The following is a 13,410-nucleotide window of genomic DNA, read 5'->3' on the forward strand; positions in this document are numbered from 1 at the left end:
TTTTTCTTAGTTTAGCCCCGCTATTCATCAGCGATAGATTAAAAAAGCAATTCATGGTGCATTTAGTGTGCAGTCTTAGGACACAAAATAAATGAAGAACATTTTTTTTTTGTTTTTGAGTTTTGCCGGGTTTTAACTGAGATTTTTTTTTAAATCATTCATTCGAGATTGTCTTGACATTCGAGATTTGAGATGGTAAAAAAGTGAAGTGGAAAATATTGAGAAAAGTTTTTAGTTGGTTCCTTGACAAAAAGAGATTTAAAAAGTAAATTTTAACTTTTTTAAAAATTTTTTTGCTTTTGATTAAATTTTAAATTGAAGAAGTTCTGGAAAATCTCTTTCTATGTGTTCATTTAAAAATCTTCCTTAAAAATAGAAAAATATTTACTTGAATATTTTTAAAATTTTCCGAAGAATTTTATAAGTTTTTCTAATGTTTTAACTTTTTGACTTAAAAATTTCTCACTAAAAAATTAGTCATGCTGAGTTCGGAGAATATTTTTTATTTTCAAATGTTTTTCAAATGAGCAAATAATTTTAAAATATAGCAAATAAAAATAAATTGTTAAAACCTTAACTCACCTTAACAAATTTCATTATTTTCCTTATCAATCAAATTAAGTCAAAGCAAAAAATATTAAAGTCCAGTTTCAAATCTAATCTCACCTAATAAATTTAAAAACTAAACAATAAATTGCTCAATAAATTTCAATAATTCATGAAATTTGTCAAGATTTTTAAAATTTTCCCGAAAAATTCTTTGAACTTTTTTAACAAGAAAACTATAAAAATTAATTTACAATATTTTTCTGAAAGACAAAGTCGTGAGACTAATAAAAATTTATGGCCGGTTCTGAAAACTTTCACTTAAATTATCGAGCTAGTTAAGACAGTTTAGTTTGTGACGGTAGACGTGTGGCTATTTACAAATTGTTTCAAGTTGTCATTTGTTGTCAAAAGTTTGGTTTTTTTTTTAAAATGTTAAAAATTCTAAAAAGAAAAATTCAAGGAGTTTTTGTAAAAAATATTTCAAAAATATAAGAAAGTTCACAAAATTTCTAGCAAAATCCTAAAACATTCAGCAGATCCCTTTTCAATCTCCTTTAGGATCCACAAAAAATTCTCATGAATTACTCAAAAACACTTTAAAAATTCATCAATTTCCTTCAAAGATTCCACAAAAGTCTTTAAAAATTCAAAACCAAAAAGAAAGCAAAAAAATATTTCCCTTTTTGCATATAATAACTACATACTTTCACTTTCTTCAGCTGTGCTTCATCCCATATGCACTTTTCTTGCTATATATAGAGTACACACTGAATATATTCCTTTCCTGCAGCAGGGGAGGAAAAACACATAGAGAGCGAGGCGAGGAAAGAAAAAAAAAATTTCATTTTCATTTCTACAATGTGCACTTTTCTCATGTGATTCTCGAGATTCTCTATGCTTATGTATATAATATCATTTTTTAACATTTCTTGTTGGATTTTTTTCTTTCTTCTTCTAGTGATGAGTGAATTTAAAAAAATTATAATACTTGTGCTGTTTAAAATGAAGTAAAAATTTATATCTCAATAAAAAAATATTTAAAAAGTTGTAAAAAAAAGTGCAAAAAAAGGAAACAAAGAGAAAAACTTAAGTCAAAAACTAATAAAAACCTAATTTATTTGTTAAACGTGTGATTTATCCACAATACAAAAAAATTTAACTTTTATTTCGGCTGTATCGTGATTTGAACGTCATTGATAGTTTATAGGTGTAGCAAATAAATATAATATAAACAAAACTAACTTTTGAGGCCCTTCGTTCTACTTTCCTCAAAACCATGAAAATGGACGAATTGAATAGTCATTTTGTCACAAAACTTTTCAATAATCGACAAAATTAGACGAAAAATTTTAAAATAAACAGTTCTGATTGAAGAAACTCAGGAAAATCTCATCGAATTTATTTGTTGTCAAAAGAAAAAAAGAAAGTTTTATTTCTGGTCTTGCTAGACGGGAGTTGTATTACTGTTAGCAACAAGCAGACAAATTCTTGGAAGGTAAATATTCTTTAGAGATATTTTTAAAATTCATTCCAAAGGACATTTAAAAATTTAAAATTGATAAAAAAATTGAAAGAATGTCTTTAATTAAAATAAATTCTTTAATTGAGCTGTTTACAATATTTTTGATTAAAATGTTTATTTATGGAGAAATTTAAACTTTTAAATGAGGTGTTAAATGCAATTTTGATGAGGTTTGTTGCACTTTTAATTGATAATATTTGACTTATTTAAAGTCAATGCAACTGAATAAATCTTTGCTTAATCTACATTGCAGTGGCTAATACTCGATTTAGCTTTAGCCATTTTCTCACACATTAATAAACAAAACGATTCAAATATTAAGAAAAATTCAAAACATTCTAATCAAAATCATGTAAACACAACAGTTTTGGCGACTTAATGGTTGCTGAATGACGAATTAAAAAAATTTATTGATAAAGAAGAATAATTATATAAACAATCTATAAATAATTTCTAATGAATTTTAATGCGTCTTAATGTTGCTGTTTTTTCTTTCTCTCATCTTGATAATTTTAATAAGCAATAGAAAGTTCTTTTGTTGATAAAAAGTTTCTTGAGTATGGTAAAGTTTTTTTCTGTGAGAGAAGCTAGATTGATTTTGAGATGTTTTGCGAAATAAACCTAATAATGATGAAATGTTTTTTAAAATGTTTATTTAAATTAGAATATAAAATTGAAATTTTAAATGTCATTTCTTGTGATTTGTGAGGAATATTTATTAATATAGAAATAACCTTTTTATATTAAATTTTGATTATTTTTTTTGGCATTGAATTACCAAAATTAAGTTTTGTTAATTCAGTTTTCATAATTAAAAACCCTCAAAAACTTTCAACTTGAAACATTCTTTCATTTTTCAATCAAATTTTCTATCGAAAAAATCTCATGAAATTTTATGTAATTCGATATAAAAACTGAAAAAAGTTACAATATCGCATGCAATTTTTTTTTTCTTGAATTTTGACATCTTTTGTTACAAAACATTTTGTTTCTTTTGTCTTAAATCGAAATTTAAGAACTATATTTTTTTGAAAGGAACTCCAAAGTTTGAAATGTTTATGATACATTTGAATTATTATGTACTACAATGTAAATTCATGATTGAACATGAACAAAAATTTGAGACTTTTGAATTTCCAAACTTTTTAGTTGTGTGAAAAACGATTAAGGCCAATTTTTAATATGAAATTTAAAGTGTTTATGAATGTATTGATAAAGAACGATAAGATTAGAATGTATTAACTTTAACCTAATGATATTTGCTCTTGAGATGACGAAATTGTTCATTTTCAATTCATATGAATGCTATTTTGGGTACATCATAAAAGTTTTAGTCCTAAATGTCTAAACTGAGTTACTAAGAAAATCAAATTTCAGGCTATCGATGCATCAAATATGAAAAAATAAGATTTATGCATCTACCTCTTAATATTCAAAAATAGAAAAAGAATCACCTTTTTTCAAAAAAAGTCAGACACAATACCCAAAAATCTTATTAACCCACTTCAACCGAAAGTCGGCCATGCATCAACTTCTAAGAAATAATTTTCAGACAGACCGTAAAAATCTATTTTATTTTGCAACCTTGCATCTATCCTTGACAACCTTAAAGATTCACACAGTCACTAGCATCCAAAAAAGTAAATTATAGGAACGAAAAGCAATAAAAATTTTATTCAAATTAAGGTCAATTTTATCACAAAAATGAAAAATTACGGAAATAAATTTTAAAATACAATAAAAATGCACGAAAAAGCCGGCATTTGTGTCTGCTATGAAATCAATTCATTTTTGCATACATATGTGTATATCATGATCGTCATCCCGCTGAGAGTACATTTATTCTTCTTTTTATGCCTAGAAATTGAAATTTCAAAACAACAAAAAATATACTTTAGAAAATTAAAAAACTTTTTTTTTAAAATAACTTAATACGTGACAAATTTAATGAAAAAACTTTTTTTTTTGGTATTATTTGCGATTAGTATCAAAGAATATTTTTAAAAACTTCATGAATCATAAAAAAAATAAAAGAGAGCGATGTCTCTCTGTTTTGAGTACGAGAATTTTGTAGACAATGGGTGATTCTAGTTAAAACTATGTCGGTATGGGGTTTTATTGCGGCTTTTTGATTAGATTTTTAGGGCAATAAAATTGGGAATTAGCGATAAAAATTTGTTTTGTGAAATTGGTTTTTAGTGTTGTTCAATTTTAGAGCTTTTACTGAAATTTGTCAAAAAATGCAATTTTGTATTCAACTCTTTTGAATATTATCTGAATCTTTTAAAATCTAAAATTTAATCAATTTAAAATCAATTCATATAAAATCATTAAAATGCGCCTAAAACCACCAATAAACTATACAAAAATCCTCTTAAAACTTACCAAAAACCTATTTACTCTTCAAATGATTTATTTCAAATGTGAGAAAAAAAATTTCTATGTTATCATCAGCACGAAAAAAAAGTCAGCGAAAAATAAAATAGTTCCGTAGATGACCCTGAAAAAAACTCATTTTGAGCGAAATATAATATTATTTCAAGAATAAAATTAGACGATCGTGTGAGAGAGACAGGACGAACATGTCAAGAAATAATCTTATAAAGCCTCGTCTTTGTTGCATTCATCAATTCAATTATTAGTGCCTTTCGTCTATTGCGCGAATTCTAGAATACATACAAATTATTCAATGGCTATAATAATAAGAACAAGAATAAATTCGAGACGCAGACGGTCGAGGATAGAATAAGAATAAGAAGTGTAGATTCTTTTTTATGAAGTAAACTTGCATTTTTGCTTATTTCTTCTATTTTCGCGATTCCGACTGCTTCTCCAAAATAAAGATTAGCGGTTTCAATGTATTTATAAGAACTGACTCGCATTTTCAATGTCACATCAATGTATTTCAGTTTTTTTGTTCATGCTTGTGTGTGGATGAAATAGAAAAAAAAATTGAAATATAAATAAAGAAGCGCAGAAAAATGACAAGAAGAAGAACCAAGTAGAAGAGGGATTTTTTGATGACAGAAAGAAGAAATCTTTGCATTTATCGGTTGGAAAAAAATGCTACACGAAGACGAAGAAAAGAGAAGCAAAGATGAAAATGAAAGTGATCATTCTATTTTAAAATTAGAAAGAAGAAATGTTGACATTGAATTTAATTTAAAATCCGCAAGTTTTTTAGTGTAGCAAAAAAAAAAAAACATATTTGAAAGTGAGAGGAAGAAAAATAAGATTTTAGGAAAATTTCCACACGCGAAAATTTTTTATCTTTCTTTTTCTGTCTAAAATATTTAAAAGCGCATCTTTTTTAGTGTGATGTTGTTGCTAGGGATGCAGCAGTTTGGGGAGATTTATGGGAATTTCTTGGAATTCTCTTCATGATGTCGAATGACTCACTGATGAATAATTCTAAATTGAGGTAGGCTTTCGGCTGGGGTATGTCAAACTAGGTCCAATTTTGATACCAAAATTTGTCGAATTTTAAATCCAAAATTTTACAAAATTTTGAATTCTTCAAAATAGTTTCAAATTTCAAACAAATTCATTAAAACTCAAAACAACAACAAACTTCAAAATCCCAAAAAGTCCACCAATCTTTATTCAAAAACAGCGCCTTAATCTCTCATCGAATCCTTTTCGCGAATCTCATTTTCTTTTCAATGATTATGAATTTTTTGTGGCACATAGTTGTGCAGTCGAGAGATTATTTTTGGACTATATCTTTCATTCTCAACTACACATACGCACATAGAAACGGAAAAAAAATATTTTTTTTCGTGTATAATTACTCCTTCTTCTTCTTATTTTGCCTACTACTAATTTTTTTTATAGTTGTGCACAAGAACAAAAAAATATATACAATTTTTTTTTGTGTGTTTAGTCTTATCAACAAGCCGCGAAACAAAATTTCATTGCTATTTTATCGCGAAAAAGAGTCAAATTCGCAAAATAGCACAAGAATCTCAGTTTTTCGCGTGCTATATAGTTAGATAGTGGTGTGCATTATTATTTCTTTTTTTTGTAACAATGAATATTTATCATCCAATCGATTGATTGTTTCTATTGTGACATTGAAAGCATCTGTCACATCAATTTGATTTTCTCAATAATAATAATAATATTTTTTTGTGCTAAGGAGAGGAGAAGAAGTGGCCTTTTTGCCAATTCTTATGTGGTAATTATTTATATATCTAACTTATAAACACTTGAGAGCGTCTTGTGAGTGCAAATAGAAGTAGCTCTAGAAGATAAATTAGAGGAAAAAAAATAATTTCTTCTCTTCACATCTTGATATTCAAATTCAACTGACGTAAATAGTGAGTAAATAGATAAGACATGTTTTTCTAAAAAATTTCATCTATGACACGCGTTTATTTTCTAAATAAAATCATTTTCTCATCATGATCATTTGATCAGTAAGGTTCATCTTTCAAATACTTTTTAGTTTCATCTGCTCTGAGAGATTTTCAATAATTTTTTTTATTGTTCCTCTTTTCTATGAAGAAAAAAATAGTCTAAATTTTTTCTTGACTTCTTCTTGGATTTTGTGATGTTTATTGTGATGATTAGCTCTAGTTTCGCAAGAAATAAGTCAAAATCATTGTAGGTGGTTATTGTTATGCGAAGTAAATTCTTCAAAAGATTTATTAGACTTGCAAAAAATGACGGCAAATTTTTTAGTTGCTTTGAATAGAAATATAATTACAAACATCAAAAGAGACTTGCCGATAGCAATTTAAAGATAATTTTTTTATATGCATGTGCAAGATTAAAATTATTTTTTAATTTATTTAAAAATGGGTTTTTTGGTTACAAAGCAGAATTTGATAAGGTTTTTGTCCTTAATTTTATTTATTTAGTCCTTAAAAGTTTTAAGATTCAACCTCACAAAATTGATAATAAATATATTACTTTTTTAAAAATTCACCTTAAATTTATACAAACAATTACTTTAAAAAAAAGAATATTTTAATCAGAACGAATAGAAGAACATAGTTATAATCTTAAAATTTTCCCATGACTCAATATAGTACAATCTAAACTTCTATGCCTTCATCACTGTTATTTTTAATTCAGTTGCTTCATCCAAATCTGCTTTATTTTGCAAAACTAAGAAGTTTGGGAAATTCCGAAGAAAAATGCAGAAAATTTTTCTTGACTTTCCTCATCTAAGTTTATCTAGTCATGAAATTTCCCACTTTTTCTCAAAAGTTTTCATAAATTAATGGTTGTTATGAATGGTTCCACCTTGTCTATCTCAAACGATAAAATTCCACTAAGTTCCTCTTTTCTGGGAAACGTTTTTTCTCTTCCTCGATGATGAAATTATTTAACATTTGGCATTATAAAATGAGCAGTATGTATCAAACTGTGAGCATTTTAATTGAGTATTAATTGGGGAATTTGTTGAGTTTTTGGGAGATTTTTCTTGGAAGTTGAATGTTTATGTAAAAGTTTGAGATTACTTTTGGTTGGAATATTAGCTACTAAAATTGTCAAAATTAGCCAACACCCCCAAACTATACAAAAATCCATTTCCACCTAGAAATCATTGAAATCAATTCACAATTGCTCGACATACACTTCATGTTTGGATTAAATAGCAAAAAAAAAGTACAGCAGAAAATTTCTTTCCGTTTCAATAAGTGATGTACAAATCTAATAGTCAGTCAGTGTATTAAAAATCGACACAAAAATTGAATAATCATAGTCAAATAATCTCTTTTAAAAATACATATAGAATTTTTATTTTGCAGAGTATAATAATCCCATCCGAATTTATAGAGCTATGAATGCATGTTTATTTAAACTTATCAAATATTTGATCACGCGATTTGCACACTAAAACTATTTTAAAATTTAGAAGGCAAGAGAGAATGAACAGAAATTTTCGGTAGCTTATAATTTTATTTAATGAAAAATATATTCGGAAACTGACAAGGTAAAAACCAGCAGCAACAACAAATAACGACAATGTAGAAGAAGAAAATGAGGAAAAATAAAATAAAAAAAATTGATGAATGAGTGTAGATAATCAGCGAGACAATCGGTAGCAGTTGTCATGTCCAAATGTTTGATGAATCCTTAAGGCATAATTTTCTCTTTTTCATTTAGACTATTTTTTGCTTGTCTTTTGTACGGAGGTGAGACGCTTGAAAAATAATGCCTATGAGATATAAGAATGAATATTTTATAAAATTAAAGTCACTTGGCAAATTGTACTTAATTTTAGTGCCTAAATAAAGGAATATACATTTTTTTGAAATGCATTTTTTGATGTCCTTGTAAGGATTTTGTGGGAAATTTCATGAAATAGGGGTTTTTGAGCTTTTGAGTCATTGCTGATATGGGTTTTCAAATTGTACTTAATATATTATCATAAGAGACCTAAGCAAACATTAGTTATACCTTTAGAAGCTTCTTGATCACCAAAAGTCCACAAAATTTCGCTGAATCACCCAATTCCACACAAAATTCACCCCAAGGGACACCCGAAAAAAGGCAACAAATTCCTTTATATTTATATTATATTCACCCAGTCTCATTTTTAAATGCCCAAACATAACTTATATAGTCGCTAAAATTTAAACACACAACAAAGCAATTTTCATAAGGCATAAACAATTGTATGAAGAACAAAAACAGCCCTGGTATGGGTGGATAGAGAAGAAAAGCGAAAAAAAAAAAATATTATTACAGCCAATTTTCCACGTCTCGTTGTTTCAGAGCGAGAACGAGTGAGATTGGGGGGAGGTAGTTGAAAAAAAAATTGTAATTTTGCTGCATGATATGCCATTTTTACGTAAAATTTACGACCCGCTTTTTTTCTGTACTTCTATGCCCTTCTTTTTTTCCTCTCTGCTGCCTTAATGCAGATAAAGTAATTTTTTTAACATCAATTAAACTTTTCTTTCCTTTCTTTTTTTTTTCGTTTTCCAACAGAAAATGATTTGCATGAAAAATGAGTGAAAACGCGAAATTTTACTTCATTTGGGAACAAAAAAATTTATAATAAAATTTATAGAAAACTTGAGTCGCTATTTTATGCCATATAGCTTGTGATTATTTAATTACATTGTAGTAGAAATAAAAAAAAAACTTCTATGCAGAACTTTCTCATAAGACATTTGAGAGTCTTCCTGATTTATGTCATTCGAGTCGACTTTATTTTGTGCATTTTTTTATTGTAAAAAAGAGAAACATCGAATAATGTAAAAATAAAGTATGAAGGAACGTGAAATAAATATTCTGAAAAAAACTATTCTAAACTTCACTTTAATGCCCCTGTCTGACTGCTATGTTAATTTTTTTCATCGCAAACACACAAAAAAAGCTGAAAAATGAGAAATTACAATGTGAAAGAAATTATACATATTGTAGATAATTCATAACTTCCAGCATTTAATAGCAGAAAAACGATTTTTTTTTCTATTTGGCTGCATTTTTTTGAGCTAAAAAATGAATATGTTGAGAGAATTAGAATGGGAATTGGGAATAAAAATGGATTTTTTTGTTGCTGTATGTCCGATGGGATTGCTTTTGGATTGAAATTAGGAAAGGCTAATTTTATGATGGGATGGACTAGGGTTGGGGATCATTAAGGTAGAAATTGCGAGGAAAACTTCAAAAATTGCATTTTTTTCATGTAGTTTTGACTGTAAAATTGGCAATAATTTCTACAAATGTAATAAAAATTACTAATAAAGAAGCAAACCATTTCATCTTGCACTTAACGCAATATTTCCCATCCATTCTGTTTCTTCTTATTAATTCTCCAATTCTACACCAAACAATCTAACTTACCTAATTGCCAAACACACAAAAAACATCATAAAACAGATTGAAGATAAAGAGATTATTATTATATTTTCTGCAGTTATGTTGCAACATAAATGCCTTCCCTAAGGCAGTCTTCTATCTTCATTCACATCAAAAATTTTACTACAGACATGAAGAACAGGAGATCCAACCAGTCGCATCGTCTAATGACTACTTTTTTTGAGCCTCTTTAACGTGGGAAAAAAAATTTCGCAATCGTTTAATATTTTTTGGGTGTTGAAAATTCTAAAAATATGAGGATGATTTCTATTTCTGTTATTAGAAAGACGCAGTTATTTATTAGTTCAGGGTGAAGTTAAAATTTTGCGAAAAAAAATAAAAATTTTGGCAACAGAAATTTTGCAAACGTCGCAATATATCAAAATTTACCAACTGTTTGACTTGAAATAGACACAAAAAACAAGCTACAAAACTAATGGCCAATCATAGAACATTTTTTGCTATCTTTAGGCTGTAATTAAGACATTAAATGCAAGGCTTTCAAAACACACGGCAACTATCTATCACTTAAAAAAGTGAATTTCTTCATTTTCTTATCAATGAAACTTTTATAAAAAGAACAAGCAAATAAAAAGAAGAAAAAAAAACTTGCTTCAAAAACGCTAAATAAATTCGCGAGCGAATTTCTAGGAAAATTGATAATTTTATCAGTACAACGTCATAAGCTAAGTTATGACGTTCAGGTCAATTGATTTTAGTTTCAAGTTGGGTAAATTTCAAGTGTTGCACGTCTAAATTTCATTTATAGATGAATTGATTTATTTTTTGGTGGAATTTCAAGGAATGCAATCTACAATCTAAAGCCATGATATTAATTTAAATTGACGCAAATTCAATTAGGTAAAAGGGAAATTGAAATAGATAAGACTTAATAATTGGGGGGTGTGGTATAAATTTTATTGTACAATCATTTTCAAACATCTTTAGGTGACTATTTTGCAAAAGTAATGCTTGGTGTAATCTAGTATAAATTGGATTAGATATGAAATTTTTAAAAACATTCAATGTTGAGTGTAAAATTCTCAAATATACTCAATGATTAAAGCCCATCTACAAAACTCTCTCATCATACCCCTTCATCTCAATTATTTCATCTCACCCAAAAAATGTTAATCTCAAAAATCCAAAATATTCATAATCAAGGTTAAACAGACCCAAAACATCATCTGATCATCTTTCATTCCACGAGTGAAAAAAATCATTTCATAACAATTATAATTTTGCCGGTTATCAAAGCAACAAACAAAACAAAAAAAAACTCGCTCTGAATAGCGCCAGCACTCTCAATAAATTTAATTTGCCATATGTGAGCTCTAAAAATAGAATCAAAATAGTCAGACGTCAGTAAATTTTAAAAGAATTTGATGATACCGACGTCAGCATGAAAAACTACAAAAAAAAAAAATCTTTTTATTTATAATATTAGAAAAAGAAGAAGAAAAAAATTTTCACTTTCCATTTCGAACACACAAAACTTGCTCTATAATTTTTTTTGTTCCTTGTTCAATAGAAATAGAGAAAAATTCATATTTGTGCTTTGAAATATCAACAAATCTACTCACACAAAGTAGATAGATTTTTCAGCCTTAGCAATTGCGAATAATAGCATTATTATTAAAAATAGTCTGGCAGTGCGAAATTTGCCGACTATTGTCGACTTTACATGCTATATGTATGCAGTTTTCTTCTTCCTTATCCATTCGCTTCAACCAAAAAAAAAAGTGTATATCATTAGAAATATTTTTTTTATTGTATTGTATGCGCGAATTTTTTCGTGTGCATTTTCTAACATACACTGAAATAAAAGTGAACGCGACCGACCGCTAATATGTATATTTGTATTTATAGACGTGATGATTATTATGAAAGAATAAAGAATGTGTTTTGTATTAGCCGTGTAGAAAAAGAGAGAGAATATTTGTTACATATATATTTATTTTTGTTTGAAAATAACACACAGCACATCATGTGTGTAGAAAAATCAGCAGAGGCAATCGACCGCTCGTCCGAGAGATTGTCACTAGGTTAAGGTGAAGGTCATAGTCGTTGAATGCATTCAGTCGGTTTTGCTCTTATGTACATGTTATTTCTGTTGAGTGAGGAGGAGGTGGAGCAGGAAAAGAGCATTTGAATGTGCAATGAATGAAAATTGTTGGTATATATGCACACTATGCACATGGAGAGATGCTTTACTTCTCTATAAAAAACGATAAAAAAAGCAGCATATATTCTGTGTGTTATCGTGCCATGCTCGTTTTCTCATTCTCGTGCTTTTTTCAACAAACATTCGCTTGAGAAAATATGCTCGAAAAACTATGTTTTTCTACACTAAATCGTATTTGTTCATATTTCATTCAGGAATGGGATAAAAAAATTTGTTTTGAACGACAGTTTTGCAGCGCAAGTACATAAAAAAATTCCTCTATGCGTTGACATTCATTTGTCATCCGGTATAAGGAACAATGTTCTTTGTAAATAGAGCAAACAACGTGAAATATGATGAAAGTCATGCACTTCTTAATTAACAACAGCTTAACATTATTAACTATTAAAATATTTATCACAGACTTCAAAAGATTATGACAAATTATTTATATTGTTATATCTTATTACCTCCTTTGTGTAACGACAGGTTTTGTAATATTCTTTTCACTTTAATTTATTTACATCACCTTGTGGTGGCATCTTTGTGCTATTTTTGTTGACTTTGCGAGTATTGTGACTGTTTTATCATCTTGCAGCATTATCTAATGTGACATAATTTTCATTGATTGTCTGTAATGATGTATTATTAAATTGATAATTTTAGAAAAAACTTTCTGTCATAATAATCAGGATGAGATGTTATGGAATTTCATGTGGGATGATTATTGCGATGCGGTTAGGAAAAGTTAAATCTGTGGATTATTTAATAAATTTTTCTTTGAAATCGAGTTATTATTGAATGGATTATGATGAATTTTATCTTGTAATGTTCAATTTTGTACTGAATAATGATGCAATTTTGATTGACAATACTTTCTGACTATATAACAAGTCATTAGCTTCCACAATATCTTATGTAGAAAATTCTGAAATACTCCAATCTAGAAGATTCATCCGAACATTTTTGTCACTTGGACACATCCTACATCCATCCACAAAATCTTCAAGAAATTTCCAAAAATATTCCACAACAAATCAAAACATAAACATCGCCTAACTTCACTCATTTTCTCTATCAATAATTCACACACAAAAACTAAATATTCCATAATTATGACAAATGATATTAATATTCGAATAAGAAATAATACTTGAGAATATAATCGACACGTTTCAAAATAATAAATTATGGATGTATGGAGAGTCCTATCAAATGAGCATCACATAACGAAAACAATAAATAGCTCTGATTTCTGTCATCTAAACTTGTAGAAAGATATTTCGTCAGAAAGCAAAACAAATCATGATTAAAGTGGAGAATATGATGCTACTTTTGTTGAAATGATGGAAAT

General features: G+C 27.9%; 1 protein-coding gene across 7 annotated transcripts in view; it reads left to right on the plus strand.

The window, feature by feature from the left end:
* The window catches only part of br (broad-complex core protein), a 91,372-nt gene that overhangs the window by 37,098 nt on the left and 40,864 nt on the right, over positions 1–13,410 (plus strand). Inside the window, exons 1-2 of one of the 7 annotated variants that reach the window (XM_070646045.1) lie at positions 29–265; positions 1,508–2,044. The exons of 1 other annotated variant lie outside the window; for it this stretch is intronic. Coding sequence is in view for 1 of the 6 variants with exons in the window: in XM_070646040.1 (XP_070502141.1) it covers positions 193–195 (3 nt within the window). In the remaining 5 variants the exon portion in view is untranslated. Of the gene's footprint in view, positions 1–28; positions 266–1,507; positions 2,045–6,057; positions 6,391–13,410 lie in introns of those variants that run through there. 5 more of the 7 variants (XM_070646046.1, XM_070646047.1, XM_070646048.1 and 2 more) reach the window with 5 other exon arrangements.

The sequence above is a fragment of the Chironomus tepperi genome, unplaced genomic scaffold, assembly GCF_022539635.2.
Source record: "Chironomus tepperi strain 1889 unplaced genomic scaffold, CSIRO-AGI_Ctep_v1 contig_359, whole genome shotgun sequence".
Classification (NCBI taxonomy): Eukaryota; Metazoa; Arthropoda; class Insecta; order Diptera; family Chironomidae; genus Chironomus; species Chironomus tepperi.